This window comes from Otolemur garnettii, unplaced genomic scaffold, assembly GCF_000181295.1.
Source record: "Otolemur garnettii isolate 467f Iridium unplaced genomic scaffold, OtoGar3 scaffold00018, whole genome shotgun sequence".
Taxonomy (NCBI): domain Eukaryota; kingdom Metazoa; phylum Chordata; class Mammalia; order Primates; family Galagidae; genus Otolemur; species Otolemur garnettii.
Window position 1 is genome coordinate 13,082,946 of NW_003852413.1, and position 19,566 is coordinate 13,102,511.

General features: G+C 48.3%; 1 protein-coding gene across 1 annotated transcript in view; it reads right to left on the reverse strand.

Moving 5' to 3' along the window:
* Positions 1 to 19,566, reverse strand: part of AXIN2 (axin 2) — a 33,163-nt gene that overhangs the window by 6,603 nt on the left and 6,994 nt on the right. Inside the window, exons 3-9 of the mRNA XM_023511161.1 lie at positions 14,797 to 14,937; positions 5,335 to 5,437; positions 2,758 to 2,898; positions 2,091 to 2,602; positions 1,626 to 1,820; positions 1,083 to 1,316; positions 391 to 486 (exon numbers count right to left, since the gene is read on the reverse strand). Of these exons, the coding sequence (XP_023366929.1) occupies positions 391 to 486; positions 1,083 to 1,316; positions 1,626 to 1,820; positions 2,091 to 2,602; positions 2,758 to 2,898; positions 5,335 to 5,437; positions 14,797 to 14,937 (1,422 nt within the window). The remainder of the gene's footprint in view (positions 1 to 390; positions 487 to 1,082; positions 1,317 to 1,625; positions 1,821 to 2,090; positions 2,603 to 2,757; positions 2,899 to 5,334; positions 5,438 to 14,796; positions 14,938 to 19,566) is intronic.

Genomic DNA, 19,566 nt, shown 5'->3' on the forward strand with positions numbered 1-19,566 from the left:
ATGGTCCTTCTCCATCTCTGCAATGGTGGAGAATCATCTTCTTGCTTGGGGGTGACAAAGGTGTTTCTGGTACCACTAACTTGCAAGATCAGTGGGGATCATTTTCTCATCCAAATTTGGGGTCCCTTTTACCCATCTATGAATGTCCTCATGTCCCAGCTCTTGACTGATGTGGACCCAGAGAAACTTTTGTTAGAATGCGTTTCTTAATACACGTGAGTTTCTCATGAGACAGCAACACCTGGTTTACTGTTTGTTCCTCATCACTAGTGCTACAACAAAGGTGATTTTATGTACCAAAAGAAGTTTCACAAAAATACAACTCCAGATAGTGAATACGCTGGAACATGAACCACTCAGATTTCAGTAATGCCAGGTGAAGACACTCACTCTTCTGGAGCCAGCATTGGGGTGGAGGAGGGCGTGGCTCCTGCCTGAACAGTGCCCGTGTGGTTCCTGTCTCTCTGCTGACTGGCCACGCAGCACCTGAGGACACAGCCAGGGTGAGGAACTTAAGAGATGCACTGTTGTCCCCAGAGCAATTAGGAAGCAGACAGAAAATTACTCTCTTTGGCCTCCTGAAGAGACACAGACTCGACTTCCATCCCTGTGGAGACCCAACCAAGGCCTTGTGTTAACAACGGCTAGAGGAGGACTGGAAGATGTCCTGGGAACAGCCATCCTAAGCCCTCTGGGGAGCCCAAGACAGGCTACTGCCAAGCTGTAGCAGCAAAGGGGGCTCTTTGATTCTCCACCAGTCATGGCTTCTTATGTGCTCATCTAACCAGCATTAAATGAGCAAGACATTTATAAGCAATGGGATTTGTAAGGAATTACTGAAATTCATTCTCCTACTTCTAGGCGTGACTTGCCTAACAAACAGATCCTGGCAGAACGAACCTAACTAAAGGGAACAATTTTTAGAAGGTGGTGAAGAAAATCTTACTTGGCCAGAGTTAATTCCTCCTTCCAAGGAGGGGGTGAGACCCAGGCAGAAAAGGGCCCTCCCCAGTAGCCATGGCCCAGGTCTCCACCTCAAACCCAATCCCTGCCTTCACCACTGACCCCTTGCTCCTACTCACCGTTGCTTTGGGGGCTTGGACACTTCAGCCAGCCTGCGGCAGGCCTCCTCCAACTGAGCGAGAGTGTTGGGTGGGGTCAAGGGAGGCATTGCAGGGTCCTGGGTAAATGGGTGGGCACGGGTGGTGGTACGTGGGTGCCCACTGTTGCCCCCCCACAGATGGTGCCGGCTGGCTCGTTCACCTGGGGACACTCGGGCAGATTCCAAGGGGTAGGCCTTTTTTGTGCTTTGGGCACTGAACAAGGAATGAGGAGAGAAAGCAGAAGGAAAGAAATTGGGTTAGAAAAACTGGAAAATGTGACTTCAATAGAAACTTGTCTATTCTGCTCTGAGAGAAGAAAAAATAATAAACTACCATAACACGAATAGGGGTCATTGCCAAAACATGACATTTTTGTGGTCTGCTCAGTCCAACGTTTAATATTAAGATGGCAAAAGCAAACAGTCACATTTGTTTTCAGCAGACTGCAAAAATAGCCATCCCCACAATACCTCCATATTGAGTGCCCACGACCCCCACGCAGCGGTGGCAGGCGGTGTTTACCTATGGGGCTTGGGCTTGCTCTGCCGCTCACTCTCCAGCATCCACTGCCAGACATCCTGCGACCTGTCTCCTTCCTCCCCCGGAAGCTGCAGGGCCCCAGCTCCGCCGGGGGCCCCTCCTTCCCTGGTGGGCAGGGCCAGGCCCGGCTCGGTGCCTTTCCCATTTCGTTTGAGCAAGGTACTGCCTCTGCTGCCGCTGTGGGGAACCAAGAACCACACCCAACCCAGAGACCAAGTTAAATCTCCAGGATTCTTCAAATTGGACAATTTGCCAAGTGAGGGGCAGTGACACCGAAGACCCATGCACCTGCTCCTTACCCCTATGCCATCCCAGTCACCGCACCATGCTCTCTGCTTCCCTCCTGGAAGCTAAATGCCTGTGCCATACATCCCACCTCACACCTGCCCAGGGCTCCAGCTGGAAAAGAAACGCTATCTAGGACTCTAAAGGCTGCTCAACACCTACCCGAACTGCTCGCCTGGCAGGGGCTCCGGAACCTTGGGGTGGCTCTTGCATTTCGAATAGCAGTAATACTCGGTGCCAGCTGTGCAGAAACAGCGCACCCTCTGTGTGGCTTCCGCCTCGATCTCCTCCTTGGTCTTGGGGACAGCGTGGTGATGGATGTAATGGTGGTGGACGTGCTTCGTCATCTGCTTGGTCACGAAGCCCTTGCCCCCGAGGAGGGGGCAGGTGCCCGGCAAGGCTGCTGTGGGGGGCAGTTTGCCTCCGGGCGGGAGGAGGGAGTGATACTGTTGGTGGTGGTGGTGGTGATGGTCTGGGGAACAGGACCGGGGGCTGTAGCGGCCCATGCCCGGGGACTGGCAGCCCGGGGTCTTGAGGACCCTGGACAGGTGGTCGTCCAGAATCGTCTGCGGGTCCTCCTCGTAGCTCCCGGAGGGCAGGAGGGAGAGGGGGTGCTGGGTAGGTGCCCCGTCCCGGGAGCTTGCCGCGAGCTCGGACCCCTCTTTCTCTTCGTCCTAAAAAAGAAGGCAACAGGCGGGGAAGTGACCCCGTAAGGCGGAAGCGCACCCCCAAAGCCGCAGGTCGCACCCGTCGGCCCACAGCACGCATGCGTGCGCACGTACGCACGTTCACACTGCGCACACGACGGCGGCCCCCGCGGGCTGGCTACCTCGCGGATCTGCTGCAGACGCTCCTCCAGGCTGTGACGACTCTCCAGCTCCAGCTTCAGCTTCTCCAGCCTCGAGATTAGCTCGGCCGCAAAGGTGGCAGGTTCCACGGGGGTCATCTCCTTGGGTAGGCGGTGGGTTCTCTATGGGACGCAGGGAGGAAAGGGACAGGGACGAGGCACGTTTAGCAGGCCCCGGTGTGTGGCCACGGCGGCGGCTTGGCCGGAGTGTCCGGGGCCCTGCGCGAGCCGCGTCCCCATGCCTGAGTACAGAGAGGATGGCGAGGCGGCCTGGGCTGCTCAGGACTTTTATGCACGGGCACTGTGGCCTCATGGAGAGCCATGGGCCCCACCAGCGTTTGCCTTGGGCAGGAGCAGTTGGTCGCACTCCGAGAGGCCCTGCTTGTTCTCTCTGTAGTACAACCAGCCCATCAGTAGCTACTCTGAAGTAGAAAATCTTCAAAGACTGTTGTCAAACATCAAAAAAAAAAAAAAAAAAAAGGCAGCCCTCTGAGGTGGAGAGGGGAGAGACCAACTCAAGGAATAAAAAAATAGAGTCTAAACAGAAAGGGAGTTGGAAATTTAAAAAAATAAGAGTGGAAAGGAGGTAGGAGGGAGGAAAAGAAAAAAAAAGGGGGAGGGGGGAGTCAAACGGCTCCGGATCAGAGAAGAAGTGGTAATTTATTTCCTGGCCGCACACTGCGCACCTTTGAGGTGGTGTTGTCTCAACACTGTCCTCGATCTCCCGCGTTTTTCTCCTTCCCTCCTCCCTATCTCTTTGTACAGAAAATGAAGAAAGCTGCTGCAGGCTAGTAGCAGAACACTGCTGAGCTTGGCTGCCTGAAGCTGATCTATCAAGGGAAAAGGGAACATCTCCAAATCAAGTGCAGAATATAAAAAAGCACCGAGAATGCCTGCCAAAAGCAGCAAACAGAGAGAACCCCTGCTGCCCAGCTTTCTGTCCTTTTCCTGTCATCTCACACCCCCCCCTCAGCCCAGCCCCCCACCTCTCCAGTTGTTCTACCTCCTTCTTCCTCATCTCCCTCTTGCTTTGACCTTTTCTTTGGGGTGGGGTAGGGGGAGCAGAAAGCCAGCTTGCAAAGGCCAGCACCTCCCCCAGCTGAAGAGATGGGCCTCGCCAGGGCAACCACTTAGCTGCAGAAATGTGAGAGGGGAGAGAAAGGCCCCTGTGTAGATGGATGGCCGTTCTCACACAGGCTGGCTCCATGCAGCCCCCGATCAAAGTGCTGCCTGATGGAGAAAGTCGATTTGCACACCCCAGGACAAAATCATCTAATTTACAAGCTTGGGCAATAGAACTTTTCTTTGTTAACACATATATCGCCCCATTGTAAAAGAAAAAAAAAAAAAACCAATATGTCATCAATACTGGTTGTATTTATAGGGGGAGGAGATAGTGAAGGTCCCTAGATAAACAATTTTATTAACATGCTAATTTTAAGACAAGGTAAGTCTGCCCTTGTCTGTGTAAGGGGTTTTCAAAAGAGCTACAGTTCATGAGATCAGCAATTCAATGTGTTAATTTTCTAAACACAACATAACCAGACCAATTGGGTTCCAAAGCTGGCAGGAAGGATTCATGAACACCTGCTCTAAGTTTGATACTCTCTTTCCTTCCCTAATTAACAGTATCCTTGCAACCTGGATCTCAGGTTATTCTAAGAAGAACCCCCCCCACACACACACAAATGGGAATGTAGACAGGAAAAGCATATAGCGGGCCATGTAACTGCTTCAGGAGACGTGGAAATAGAGGAGGTACAAGAAAAAAAAAAAGCCCTTCACCCACCAACTCAAAATCACAGGAAGCTACATGTGGGGATTCTCACTCTAAACCATTCATTCAGCATTTGGTGAGACACAGACTCAACAGCAGGTGCTAAGCCAAGTTCTGGGTTTGGAAATAAAGATGAAAAGCTACCCTCCAGGGATTCAGAAATAAGGAAGAGAAATGGCCAAGTAAAGAGATAACTGGATGACTCAGATGACCTAGCCATGAGGCCAACACAACATGCAAAATATCCCAGCAATGTGGTTTTTCTTCCAAAGGGGACAGATTCCTCCAACCTCATTCATTCAGTTATTTATTGAGCACCTATTATGTGTCAGACACGTTCTAGTCTCTGTGGATACATAAATTAACAGAATAAACTCCCCTCAGGGAGCTTCCATTCTAGTGGGAATCCAGTGAGCCACCATGTAGAGAGAAGCATAAATCATCTCTTAGTATTTCTTGGTTTCTAGGAACGAACTGCTTTGGTTTCTTCCTCACAGAGACTTTCTGTTTTGAATTCAGAAAATGTACAAGTTTCAAAAATAGGTCATCTTGAACTTCATAACCACATCACTTTAACTTAATATCACATCCCCCCAAAGAAACATGGAACACCTTTTGTCCAGCTCTTCTTTTCTCTCCCTTTCCCCAGGGGACCTTAGGTACTGCTTCTTTCTGCAGTCCCCATACTGCCCACCCTCTCTGCCCCCGCCACCTTCTATTCCTTTTTTTTAGGACTCAACATGGCAGGAGATGGTCACCTCCCCTATCCAGGTTATACTCACCGGGAAATGAGGTAGAGACACTTGGCCATTGGCCTTCACGCTGCGATGCATTTCTCTCTGGAGCTGTTTCTTACTCCCCACACGGTAAGGAGGGATTCCATCTCTAAGGGAAAGGAAAAGGCAGAATCCACAGGCTTATGAGGATGCTTTCAGTACTTGGATTGACTCACACACCATCCTGAGATCCCCCAACAGATAGGGCCACACACTTCCACGGCAGTATCACACGTCTCCAGAAGCGTCAGTGTGCCCTGGGGGAAGGATACATCCAAGACCAAATTGCCAAAATGTCTTTGAATCTTCCCATCAGTCATCACTGGAAACTTGGCTCCCTTTTGGAAGCAGAAACATCAACCTAGAACAGCGGTTCTCAACCTATGGGTCTCGACCCCTTCTTTCCATTTGTAACAGTGCAGCAATTAGGAAGGTTGAGAACCACTGATGTAGAAAGAGCTTGATAAGCTCACCTATCAGGCTCTTGCCTCAAAACCAGGCTGTGATCCAGCCAGCCCAGATGCAGTATACTCCCCTACTTTACAGGTGCCCCAGGCAGGAGATTCTTGGGACCCTTTGCTCCGCGGCAGTATACTACCCCAAAGCAGGAACTGTACCTTATTAGCATATCAGAGCAAAAAGTTGTAGGGATAGGGACCAACCCACAGAGGCTAAAACAGGCACTAGTGAAGTATGAAGATTCTCCAATAGTCAACCTCTCAGTCACTTACAAATTTATACTTTCTATAAATCACCATGGGATTCACAAAAATGATAGAGTCTTCCAATTCCTTCCTTCAGCTCTAAACCCTACCACTCCCAACCAACAAATTCTCAAAGACACAAAACCAATGTGGGCATAAAGAGACAAGCCCCTACTATGTGGTGGTTTGTGTAATTCATTTGAGTACCTACTATGTGCCAGATCTGGTTCTAGGCAATGAGCAAGAGAACAGAGGGGATAAAAAATCAAAACAATTGCTCTCATGAAGTTTAATGGGGTAGCATAGGAAGGGGCAAAATATTAAAAGGTGATTTGGACTATGATGAAACAGCCAAAAAGGAGAAGCTGTAGTTTTAAGTTGAAGGGGTATCAATGAAGTTTTCACTGTAAGGTAATTTTAAGAAGACTTGAAGTGTGGGCCACCTTTGTCCTTCTGTGTATTTTAAAAAACAAAACATTACCAAGTAGAAGAATTTTAAAACAGAAACCGTCTACTCCATCTACTGTTCATTAAACACATGACCTGGAGTTGCCAGGATTTTTTTAAAAAATAATTTCCTTCTAAAAGGGTAGAGTGATCAAGGTGTGACTGTTTTCCCATTCATGTCCCTTCAGGAGGCCACTTATTTAGAGAAGCCTCAGGATCTAAACATTTCCATAATGAATCACACTTTGAGGCTGTAAATATTGAAATGAGGTGTTTGGCTATTTCCGTTTCCCTCATGCTTGGTTCAACACAAGGTGGAAGGAAGAAAAACATCTTAGGCTCATCAACACGAGTTGAAAATAGGCAGTGCCTAAAAATACCAAGAGACCGCCAGGAGTGACTGGTGGACCTCTAGCTCCTTATCGGTGATGCCCTAGAATTCCAAATGGCTGTAATTTCAGGAAGGCTGCTGACCAAGGCCAGAAAACAAGGACACTGAGGGGTCAATGAAGATTCCAGTAGATCAAGGAACCAGTCTCTGTTAACCTTTAGCTAAAGAATAAAGATAATTGCATTGAGAACAGTAGGAAGGGGAAAGGAAAAATCAGTATACAAGGCAAGAACTTACAAGTGTTGAGTCTCGCCCCAAAGAAAGTCGAGGGTGCGGCACAGACAGACAGCACTATAGGAAGGTTAGCCGCTGGATAACCAGTGCCTACTGGGAAATCAGTCCCCCTGTCAGCCTGCTACTCATAAGGCCCATCACTTGACCAGCCCCTATACAGGCAGCCCCTGAGTTAATAAACATCTGCCTTGGGCGCAACTTGCACTTATGAATGGAGACAAGTACAGTAAATCTCTGAGTTACAAACACCCAACGGATGTATGACTTGCACTTATGAACAGAGGCTATTGCAGGTAATAGGTAAATGTACCTGTTCCAACTTAGCACAAACTCAAGAAGAAACCTACAAAACCTATCTTGTTCATAATCCAGGGACTGCCTGAAGTAAGAGTAGGATAAGTTTCTAAGTCATGGGCTCGGCGCCTGTGGCTCAAGCGGCTAAGGCGCCAGCCACATACACCTAAGGTGGCGGGTTCGAATCCCCAGCCCGGGCCCGCCAAACAACAATGATGGCTGCAATCAAAAAATGGCCAGGCGCTGTGGCGGGCACCTGTAGTCCCAGCTACTTGGGAGGCTGAGGCAGGAGACTCGCTTGAGCCCAGGAGTTGGAGGTTGCTGTGAGCATGATGCCATGGCACTCTACCCAGGGGGATAGCTTGAGGCTTCGTCTCAAAAAAAAAAAAAGTTTCTAAGTCATGCAACTTATTGAACTACTAAAGGTAAAGATTATCAAAACTTGGTATTTTCTTTCATCTTGGGATACTTTACCAACCAGACCCTTGAAAAGCATGCCTGGCTTGACCAGCAACCAAATCCCACCTAAGTCAATGGACTGCAGCCTGCAGTGGCCGGTTCCCAGTGCAGGTCGCTTGGCTTACACATCTGATGTGTAATGAGACTTCATTCTCACAAGAATCTTCATGAGCCACATTTTAGACTCAATTATGTACCTGGAGTTAACAGTCAGTTGCAGTTAGATTCTAGGTCCAAACCCAAGCCATTTTAGCCCCCAGAACAGGTATCCTTAACTGAGCAACCTATACTCAGCCTCTGCCAGAGGAATCAAGCTTTTTAATGGGCTGGGCGTGAAGGTACCATTTGCTAAGCCCTAAGGAGTCACCTAACATTCTGAAGAGATGAATGGAGTACCTGTGGAACATTCTGGAAAGTCCTTCCCCACTACTTAGTACTCATTGTCTATGGGGCTTGCCTGGTGGTTCTCAAGGCACAATGAATATTCCTGTCTCACCTAAAATCCCTGTGGGGCGAGGGAGTCCAAAGATTGGGTCTTATGCTGATCTAAGTAAGTCATGCTGAACACCTCCAGGGGTGGGGGGGCATAAGACAAGTGTTCACACCCTTCTTCTGACCAGTTGTTCTTCCTGACCCTTAAGAGAGCGGATATAATAGATGGAGGCTGGGCGCAGTGGATGGATTGCCTAAGCTCACAGGTTGAGACCAGTCTGAGCCAGAGCAAGACCTCATCTCTAAAAATAGCCAGGCACTGTGGTGGGTGCCTGTAGTCCCAGCTACTGGAGAGGCTGAGGCAAGAGAATCGCTTGAGCCCAAGAGTTTCAGGTTGCTGTGAGCTATGATGCCACAGTACTCTACGGAGGGCAACAAAGTGAGATTCTGTCTCAAAAAAAAAAAAAAAAAAAGAGAGAGCACGGATACCTCTCCTTAGAATCTTAGGGGGACAGAAGGCAATTACTCCATGGACTCCACCATGATGCAGGTGACAGGAGGCTCCAAGAGTCTTGGAAGAGTTCCCCACCCTCCCTCCCAAGACTCTGCTCTGATGTTTCTCCTGGTAGGCTTTACTCTTTTCTCCTTCCCTTCCTCTTAGATGAAAAGCAGTGGTAAAGCTTTTATACCTTTTTCTTTCTTTCTCCCCATAAGTAGAAAAAAGAGAAGTTTTGGGGTGAGTAGGCCACTGCCAAATTGAAGGCAAGGGGAAGAAATGATTCCACACGCACCCCACCCCCATGCACACACCTGTTACACCCAGGGCAGGTGAAGGATCAAACCGCAGTAAAGACAGCTTGTGACCAGAGTGGAAAAGGGTAAATGCAGCTTTTAGAGGCTCAGAAAGGTTTAACAGGTACCTTCAAGGAAATGTGGCTTAAATTCCCCCCAGCCAAGAATCTTCTTCCAAAACAGCCCCTGACTGCAAAAAGGGGCCTCTCTTTTTTTATTTAAGCTCAAAAAGTCTATGATCAGTTTCCTGGCTGCTCAAGCCTGTGGACTGGAGAGCACCAGAGTTTTGGTCCCTACACAATCTCCTTTAATGATAAACATTTTAGCTAACGAGCCGCTGCTGGGCCCAGCTGTTTCTGGGGAGCAGAGGTTTTGAAGTGTGGACTCCACTTAGCTGCCATTTGAACCGAGGCAATTAGCTTAGCCTTTTGACTCAGCCATGCCCGACCTAACCTGAATGTCTTTTCCCGGCAGCTTTGAAATAGCAGACTCATGTGCACATGCGTCCACTCGCATCTTCACTTGGCAACCACTCTGAAGGCAGCCTCTGATCACAGCCAACATCAAAAGCCTGGTTTGTAAGAGAAGGTAATATTTGAAGTTCACTCAGATATACTTCCTGGTGTCCAAAGTAAACCCCATAAATAAGATATAAAGAAATAAAAATAAAGATAACTCATTGACACCCCCTGTGTGAAATGCAAAGAAATCATCTTGTGCTGATTTGGGGACACTCAGAGCAGAAGCAACATACAAATGTAGCTGATCCTGATGATGAGAGTAACTCCTCTACGAAAGAAAGACATAATACTTGGGTGGTAAACAGCCCACTGCCTCTGATGTTTTTAGCCCCTTTGCTCTAACCTCTTAAGCCTGATGCCCTAGAATGGCCCTGTAGTCCTCCAAGGATTGGGGTTTAGGATTTTGCTGGAAGTTTGGCAGTTAACGTTCAAAACAAAAAAATTTTTAAGCCATTTCTTCCGCGAATGCAGGTTTCAGAGTAACAGGCTCATAAAATAGCCTTTTCAGAGGCCTGTGATGGAGACCTAAATCCCCAGTCATCTTTAACAGGCTAATTTTACTTAGTAGGAAAACAGAAGTCAGCAGTGGGCTTTGGGAGAAAGCAATGATTTCTTTAAAGCCTCAGCCTGCTCTGCACATCCAGGCCCTGGTGGGCAGCTCCCTGGAATAACCAAGTGCAGGCCAGCCCTGTCCCAAGCCTCTACCCAGGCCTCTTGCAAAGGCCCCAGGGACTTAATTGGTTCTGTCGCAAATGAGACGATTGCTTCCCCAGGCTTGTGTCTAATGAACTCCAACCTTCTGGAGTCTATTGAAGGCTGCCTGTGACCCCCTCTATCCCCCCACCCCTCCCCAGTCCTGTACCCTCCTCAACTCCCAGCGGGGCAGCCAGCCCCCTCCCCAACCCCTCTCAGCCAGGGCTCACCATTGTGATGAGGAAAAACAGCCAGGGCTCTTTTCATGCTTTACGGGGCGCTCCTATTCATTTGTTCAAGGAAATTTCAAAGGGGCCTGCTGCCCTCTTATCCCCTCTAAGCTTCCCCAGATGAACAATGGGCTGAAAGTGATTCAGTTCAGCTTTTCATCCCCCACACACTTTATTTCTCTCCTGGCGCTCTCATCTGCACGGGCCCACAATTGGCAGAGCTCTGAAGAGGGGTCTAATCCCAGCCCTGGGAATCCTGGGTGACCGCCCAACACTAGGCAGATCACACACATCCAGGGCCAGCCGGCCAGAGAACGCTCCATGTAGCCAAGTCCATTCAGCAGAACAGACCCCCACGCCTGGCACTCGATGGCAGCTTGAGACCCACTGGAGCTTCTAAGTGCAAACAAGCCCGTATCCAATAGGCTTTTGGTTCTGGAGACCTTTTGTCCACCACCATGGCATCATGACACAACTCGCAAAAGAGGGTGATCCCACACTGGTGCCAAATCCATTCCAGTTGGTATAAACACCCACATGCATACAGCTGTGATAGTCGATACCTGCCCATTTGGTTGGGAGAGGACTCAGAGCCACTGATACCACAAGCCTGTATCTCTGAGCCTCACTGGGACCTTCTCTTGGCTTCCTGGTTTATTCATTTTCCATCCAAAGTCAATGAAATGAGTTTGGGACTCTACTGTAGATGTTCCTGGTGGCTTTTATAGTGTTACTTCATCCTTTGTTAAGTAAAAGGGGAGAGAGATCCTTTTACAGTGAAAGGTACCACTTTAATAAAAGAATAGCATTTGGCATTAGTGTAAAGAGAATAGTGTACACATCTTTCCTCCAATGTGAAGAAATGAGAAGATTCAGAGGTGGGTTTTCCATATTGACCAAACTCTTCAAGTATCTATGCTTGAAAAAAAATTACAGTTTGAAGGGCGTATTTCTTAGAATATGTTTTGTTCTGTATTTAATGAAGAGTATTAGATAAGGCATAATTTGCCTAATTATCTGAACAGGATGGGCTTATAACACCCAGAGGTCCTCCCATCAGGGACCCAGAGAATCTCAGATTGGAAGTTGCTAAGAGAGGGGTTTGCCCATTTCTGTCTCTATCAAAGTGGACTTCACGGGCTAATAACCCTTGCAACCCAAAACAGGTGACTAGGAGAGTAACCCTTCCAGGTTGAAAAGTGACTTCCCCAGGCTCTAAGTCCAAAGTGCTTCAGCTAAAGGGGGAAGGATGAGAGCTTTAAAGTTGCCAGTAAATAAAATTGAGAGTCTTGCTTCCCAGAAGGGGTAAATAAAGAGGGAGGCGGCAGGGGAGGATATAAGATGTGCTCTCTTCCACTCCACCCCACCTCACCCTAGTTAAGGAAAGGCAGTCTGATCACTAAGGAATACAAAATACAAGAAACCTCAAGTGGCTCAAAGGTCTCTGGCCAACTGGGGCTCTTAACATATCTCCTGTTGAAAATGGTCATGCTTGGGGGACAGGCCTAGGAAGCAAAGGGCAGCAGCCTATGTCTGGCCTGGGAGCTGTGAACGGCGAAGGAAGCACGGTGGGCTGTACTGCCTCCTCCGTGAAAGTCGCAAGTACCTGCCTACCTTTCAGTTGGGTCTTGTGAGGATCAAACAGAAGCAAGTGTGGGACTACACCCAAGTTATCTCATCATGAACTCAGAATAACACCTCAATGGTGGGGACCTGAAATGCAGCCAAGGATCAGGAAGCATGCCAAAAATAGTCTCTAAGAAAACTAAACAGAAGCCTTATAGGCTTAAGTGAACTACATTTGACTTAGGAGACTGACTCAACGCCTTCATTCAATTCCAGCTTATTCTCATTTTACATGTTTAACACTAAGGCTCCCATGCAATCCACAATTTAGTAAATGCTGCAGGAGTAATGCTTGCTAGAAGCAGCACACAGCAAAATGTGACAGCGCAGGATGACAAAGAGAAAGGAAAAAACTATATCAGTACATACAGGGGCAGATAAACCCATCAGCCTCCTAGCCTTTGAGATAAACACTACAACAATGTATGGAATACCAAAGCTTGGTGTTAAGTGTCCAGACCAGGGGTCCTCTAACTTTTTAAACAGGGGGCCAGTTCACTGTCCCTCAGACGGTTGGAGGGCCGGACTGTGGGCCCCAGGACGAGTCGGCTGCTAAGCAGGACAGGCAGCGGCAGCAAAAACACCCGCCTGGCCGAATAACACTCCTAGGTGGGCCGCATGTGGGCCGCATGTGGCCCACGGGCCATAGTTTGAGGACGCCTGGTCCAGATAATCAAGAATTAAATTATGGGCAGCACCTATGACTCACTGAGTAGGGCGCCGGCCCCATATACTGAGGGTAGCAGGTTTGAACCAGCCCTGGCCAAATTGCAACAAATATAGCGGGGGCATTGTGGTAGGCAGCTACTCGGGAGGCTGAGGCAAGAGAATTGCCTAAGCCCAAGAGCTGGTGGTATTCCCAGGTACTCGGGAGGGACCACTGTGGTAGTCTCAGCTACTCGGGAGGCTAAGGCAACAGAATTGCTTAAGCCCAAGAGCTGGAGGTTGCTGTGAGGTTGCTTGCACTCTACCAAGGGCAACAAAGTGAGACTCTGTCTCTGGAAAAAAAAAAAAGATTAAATTATCCCTTATCTGTCTAATTCATCTATTCATCTATTTAATGAATTATCTATTCATTAAATACTGGACAAAACATATTCTAAGAAATATGCTCATCAAATAATAAATTTTTTTCAAGTATAGATACTTGAAGAGTTCAGTCAATATGGAAAACCCACCTCTGAATCTTCTCATTTCTCCACATTGGATGAAAGATGTGTACCCTATTGTATTTTCTTTTCTTTTTCTTTTCTTTTTTTTTTTTTGCAGTTTTTGGCTAAGGCTGGGCTTGAACCCACCACCTCAGGCATATGGGGTTACAGCCCTACTCCTTTGAGCCACAGGCGCCACCCACCTTATTGTATTTTCACTAATGCCAAATGCTATTTATTAAAATGGATTCTTTCACCATAAGGATCTTCTTCCCTTTACTAATAAAAGAATGAGATATCACCATAAAAGCCACCAGGAGAATCTACAGTAGAGTCACAAGCTCACTTCATCAGCTTTCCCTCCTACTGGTCCTATGCCACAGGCCAAGCAACACTGGCCAGTGGAAACCTGATCGCTCCCAACAAACTAGAACAGATGATCCAGTTCGAGGAAGCTAAAGGGAACAAACTCTTAAGTTTGTCAGAACTGACATAGTTCAATGAATTTGCCTTTCAAAAGTATTCCCTTAGCAGGTGAAATTCCAATTCCAAAACATGTGTTGGAAGACTTTCAAGCCCATTTCTGGGACTGTGATTCTCAACTGGGTGTTGGGTGAGAAGCTTTGGGAAATTTCACCCATGCCCACGCTCGGTTCTGGGTCTCCTGAACAAAAACCTCTAATGATGGCAGGAGATGGAGAGACCCTACAAACACACCCCCTGCAGCATTCACAGGAACACTGCTCTCCTTGCACTGAGGTTGCCATAACCTAACTTCATATGGCCCAAAACTCAAAGATACGATCTGGCCGCCTTATGGCCTGTTGACCTCATCAGACCACCCCAATGACTTGGGTTACTTGGAAAAAATCAAAGCCATCCATCTGCAAAATATCCCAGATCAGACACTACTTTGGAGAGAGCCCCACTTAGGGTCCCCAGCGTCTGACACGGAAAGTGGGCACTCCCCCGACACTTACCGTGTAAACATCAGGGTTAATGCTACACACAGGACCTTTAGAGATTTCTGGCTTTCCGACCCCCACCTTTAATGCCTTTTCCTCCAAAAACAATGAATACCTAAACAGGAATGTTTCTGTTGCCACCCTGTCTCCCACCTGTTGGGTCTGCAGACAGGGAATCCAGCCAAGCAATTGTTCCCACAGGAACAACCAGAAGATGACAACCAGTAAGATTTTTTTTAACTCAAGAAATCTGTAGTTACTCCTCTTCACCTTCAACTGTACTTTAGTTTCCTTCTTTAAGGTATCATTCCCAACTTCCCTTTCAAAGCTGTAAGTTTAACCTTACCCAAACCAGCACATCCTTAACTAGCACCATACCACTGTCATACTCCCCTCCCACCAAATAAATGTCCATAAACAAGCAGGTGGGATTGGCGAGGCCAGGCGAGGATGACTGACGATCATGTGCAGGTGTTCTGGTGGGTCACACTCCCTATCACGTACTCGGAGGGGACATGAGAATACTTACACACTGCTATCCGTCATGGACATAGAATCATCAGTCAGCGCATCACTGGATATCTCGCTGTCGTTGGCACTGGTGGCTGGCGCAAAGACGTAGCCAGAACCTACATGATAAGGATTGACAGGATCGCTCCTCTTGAAGGACCTACAGGAAAAGTTCAGCAATAGTTCAGTTTGGACTGATGCTCACCAGAAGCCCAGGTATACAAAAACCCATAATTTGTTCAATGTCAACCTGCTGCCCAGGTCCAGCTGCTCACCACGGCACAAAGCAGGAGCCACAAAGGGAGGCCTGCTAAGCCCCTAACTCGCCTGGGAAAAGGCAGGCTGGGTTCCTTTGACCCCAAAAGTAGGTCTGCCAGGGCAGAGTATTCCAGAGAGGGCCTATAAAATTCTAAATGCACACCTAAATCACAGGGGAAACAGGACTCTGCTCTAGGAGGAGCGACAATGGAATGAAATGGGGACAAGTCAGTGAAGAAGTGTCTTTCTCCTCCCCAGTCCCATATCTGAGCCTACACCAAGAGAATACAGTTTTGGGACCCCAAAATATGTTAGCCCAGTCCAGACAGGACAGAAAAGTTCAAAACAGAGTGTAGGACTCCCATCCCATCCCTGAGCTGGGCTTCTGCCATGCCCCCTCCCCCAGCCTGGGCTTCCTCCCCCAGGGCTGAGGAGGGCCAGCAGCTTGAAAAGAGCAGCACAGCTGTTTCAAAGGCAGGCCTGGGCCCCTCCTCCGGCGTCTCCAGCCCTTTTGTTTCAGTGGCCTCTGGCTCCCCATTTTGCCCCCTTGATCTCTTCCCAGAACAACCAGTGTGCCCATCTCCTGCTGGGCCGCATTCCTCTTGTGTCACCAGTGAGAGACTTAAGCAGGGGGAGGGGCAGATAGGTTGGCAGACTGCAGGAAGGGACCCTCCTACAGCCCATTAAAGCCCAAAGTCTCAGGAGGCCTGGTTTACAAAGACCCTGGCATCCTCCACCAGTCCCACCAAGTCTAAGCCAGCAGCAAAGAAATCAATTGGAGGAGAAAAGAAAGGCTCAGAAGAGGGAACATTTCTATTAGGCCATAGCAGCTGGTCTATAAAGATATCCATAGAGGCTGGCAAATGAAAGGGACCCATAAGAGGTCACAGTCAGTTGTCTGTACTGTTCCCCGAGCTCCTAGTCACTCACACTGTGTGCTGAACTCACGGTGTATGAAGCCCCTCCCCGCCTGGTCCCCGGGGACCCATGGCTTGGTCAGGACACACCACCATAATGTGTATCATAGGGATACACATATTATGATACCCATATTATGATACCCATAATGGGTATCATAGGGAAGTACACACCATGCTCCTTTGTACACTTCATGGTCGCTCGGGAAGAAGGTACATAGCACTGTGCCCATTCTACAGATGAGGCCCTTGTTGGTATCAGAAGTACAGCAGCCTGCCTTGGATCACACAGCTGGAACAGGTGGGCAGAAACTGACTCATCTGGCTCTTATTCGACCCCTCTTTCTGCTTCCTAATACAAAGACTAGCCTCAACATTTTAAAAAGTTCTTCTAGGCTTGGAGCCTGTACTCAATGGTTAGGGCGCCAGCCACATACACCGGGTCTGGAGGGTTTGATCCCGGCCCAGGCCTGCTAAACAACAATGACAACTGTAACAACAACAAAAAACTAGGCGTGGCGTCCATAGCACAGTGGTTATGCCGCTGGCCCATGAACCAAGGCTGGCAGGTTCAAACCTAGCCTGAGCCAGCTAAACAACGACAACTGCAACAAAAAAATAGCCAGGTGTTGTGGCAGACGCCTGTAGTCCAAGCTACACAGGAGGCTAAGGCAAGAGAATTGCTTAAGCCCAAGAGTTTGAGGTTGCTATGAACTATGACAACACAGCACTCTACCGAGGGTGAAATTGTGAGACTCTGTATCAAAAAAAAAAAAAAAAAAAAATTCTTCTAGCGGCTCAGCACCTATAGCTCAGTGGTTAGCTAGCCATATACACTGAGGCAGGCAAGTTTGAACCTGATCCAGGCCTACTAAACAATGACACAAAAACAAAATAAACCAGCTGGGCATTGTGGCAGGTGCCTGTAGTCCCAGCTACTTGGGAGCCTGAGGCAAGAAAATCACCTAAGCCCAGGAGTTTGAGGCTACTGTGAGCTGTGACGCCATGGCATGCTACCGAGGGCAATATCATTGAGACTCTGTCTCAAAAAAATAAATAAGTTCTTCTAGAATAAGGGGCAGGATATGATGGAAAGGATGTTTCTAGCAGGGATTGCTGGAGATAGCTCCAACAGATGGGAGCAGGTGCACCACGATGGTCTTCAAGGAAATGACACCTAAGATTGGGGGAAAGGAAAGGCCATGAAAAGGCCTCCAGAATTGGGGAGAGGTGGTCTAACTAGCTGAGCAAAGACAAGGAGGTAGGTCTGTAGCTCAAGGCTAGAGTCTTGTCTTCAACAGATGGGGAGGGACCAAGAGGCTGGGGGACAGCAAGAGAGTAGGGCTGATGAAGGGAAGGGAAAATGTTCCCAGCAGCACACGGGATCCGATGTGTGCCACCAGGTTGGGCGGGAAGAAGAGGTGCAGACAGGGAGCTCAGGGGTTAGCTGGCGCCACAATTTGGTGTGAGGCTCTCCACCGGGGAAGGTGGGGATGGAGAAACAGGTGGAAGAGATAGTCCCTATCTTTAAGGAGTTTGTGCTCTTAGTTGGAGTCACAAAACACAAAAGGTTGTAAAGTCAATGTTTCTGAGCCAGAAAGAACCCCATTAATCCTCACAACCACCCAAGGGAGGCGAACCAAGCCTCAGGAAGGCCAAGTGCCTTGTCAGAGGCCACCCCACTGAGACTTGCTAGAGGAGCTGGACTTCTGCTGGGACCGCGATCCTGCCCCACTGGACTAGGCTGGAGCAGAAAGCCAGGATCTCAGGAATGTGACAGAGGCACAGAACTGACCAGAAGTGCAAACCAGGAGCACTAAATACTTTGACCAAGTGACTGTGAACTGCCACTTGGACACTCTGGCCTGTTCTCTTATCTGCTGAAAGATTGAGATCTCATGACTTCTAGATCTTTTGTGAGGACTGAATGAGAATGGTTAAGATCTCCCATGCCTTATTCCTGGTCCTTGTGTCCTTAATCTGAAATTCCCAGACACCAGAGGTACAGAGAAGAGAGGAATAAAGGAAAACCAGCTTGCTTTTCTGGAGACGAGAAGGCAGAGGGATGATTCGGAAGGAACAGTATGGCTTTCTTCAGCATCTTCACCAGAGGCAATGAGAGAAGATGGGCTTCCAAAGTCAGAAAAAAAGAAAGTGCTTCTAAATGGCAAGTGGAGTGGATGGAGTGGATGGAGACAGGTATGGTCTTTAAAATAGCCCAAGGTTTTGGGGGGGGGGGTTGGGAGGAACTACCGTCTAAGAACAAGATGGACACGATGACTTCTTTAGAGCCCCTTCCTATCACCAAGACTCCAGTGATAAGGACCTTCTGTAAACTCCTGCTAGGGACCTACAGTCAGAGGCTGAGAAGTGCTGCTGGATTAGCTGCCAGCCAGCCATCGGCATCCATCTGCAAAGGGGCAGTTCAAACATGGCCACCTGCACCAAGTCTTTACATCCTCTAAAGGACATGAAGGCATGGCACTATCATTTGGGGGAATCACAATACTCTGAAAAACCACCCACCCACAAAAAGAGAGCTCCTGTTTCCTCGAATACACAACTGACTGCTTTCACAGTATGTCGTACTATGACTTCCAGCTGCAGAGCACTGGGGTGTGGATGTGAACGCCTGTCCTGTGCACCCAGACTGAAATCCCCGAGGGACTTGCCCTGTCTTCTGCACACGTGTATCCCATGCTGAGGGCAGCTGGTGGCACATGGCAGGAGCTCAAAACTTGTTGGACCTCCTTAAAAGACCTAGGTCCATCAAGTGGGTTGCTGCAAAGTTTTTTAGTTTATGAAGTGTAGTATGACATCAAAAAAACCCTAACAGCCTTAAATAGCATTCAAACACTCTTTCCATCCCTTCAGTCTTGTTATCTTGGTGGCATTAACACATCAACTGTGTCTCCAATGCAAGAGTTATATACTTCAACCTCCATGAGGAGAAAATGACTCAATAGAAATTCCTTCCCTCCTAGCAAAAGACACACACTCCAACCCTGTGTATGCTCACACAGCTCTGCACTCGTTCAATACACGGATCCCAAAATAAACTTGTCTCCCTTCACTTCCAAAATAGAGGAGTACTGTGTGACCAGTGATTAAAAATGGAATGTACTGCTCTTAACTCGGTCGCCTGCCATAAAGTACTTGGATTTTCCTACAATCATAACAGGACAGGGCAGAGGAAGGAGGCAGGGTAGTAGGGAGAGGCAGAAACTCAATTTTGTAAGAACCCAGAACTTTGTCAAAAGCACCACATAATTTAAAGAAAATGGATTAGAGCTGTTTTCTTGTGATTACTTTAAAAAAAAAAAAAAAAAAGGACAGAAACCTGACCACGCTGTGGTAATTGTACCCAGATGCTTTGATTATTTCTTCAGGCCTGTTGTGCTCCCAGTTGCTGCAGGGATTTTAAATTCCTACAGGGGAGTGGAGGCCTAGGGTACAGATTCTGCACTGGGCACGCATGCACACACCTAGTCTGCAATTTCAACCTACACAGGGTTCTCAGCTGTCAGGTAGCAGAGGCTCCTGAGACCTCACAGAAAGGTGATGGCTGCTGCTTTTCCCCCAGCCCATCCTTAGCTCTTATCTTGATAGGATGC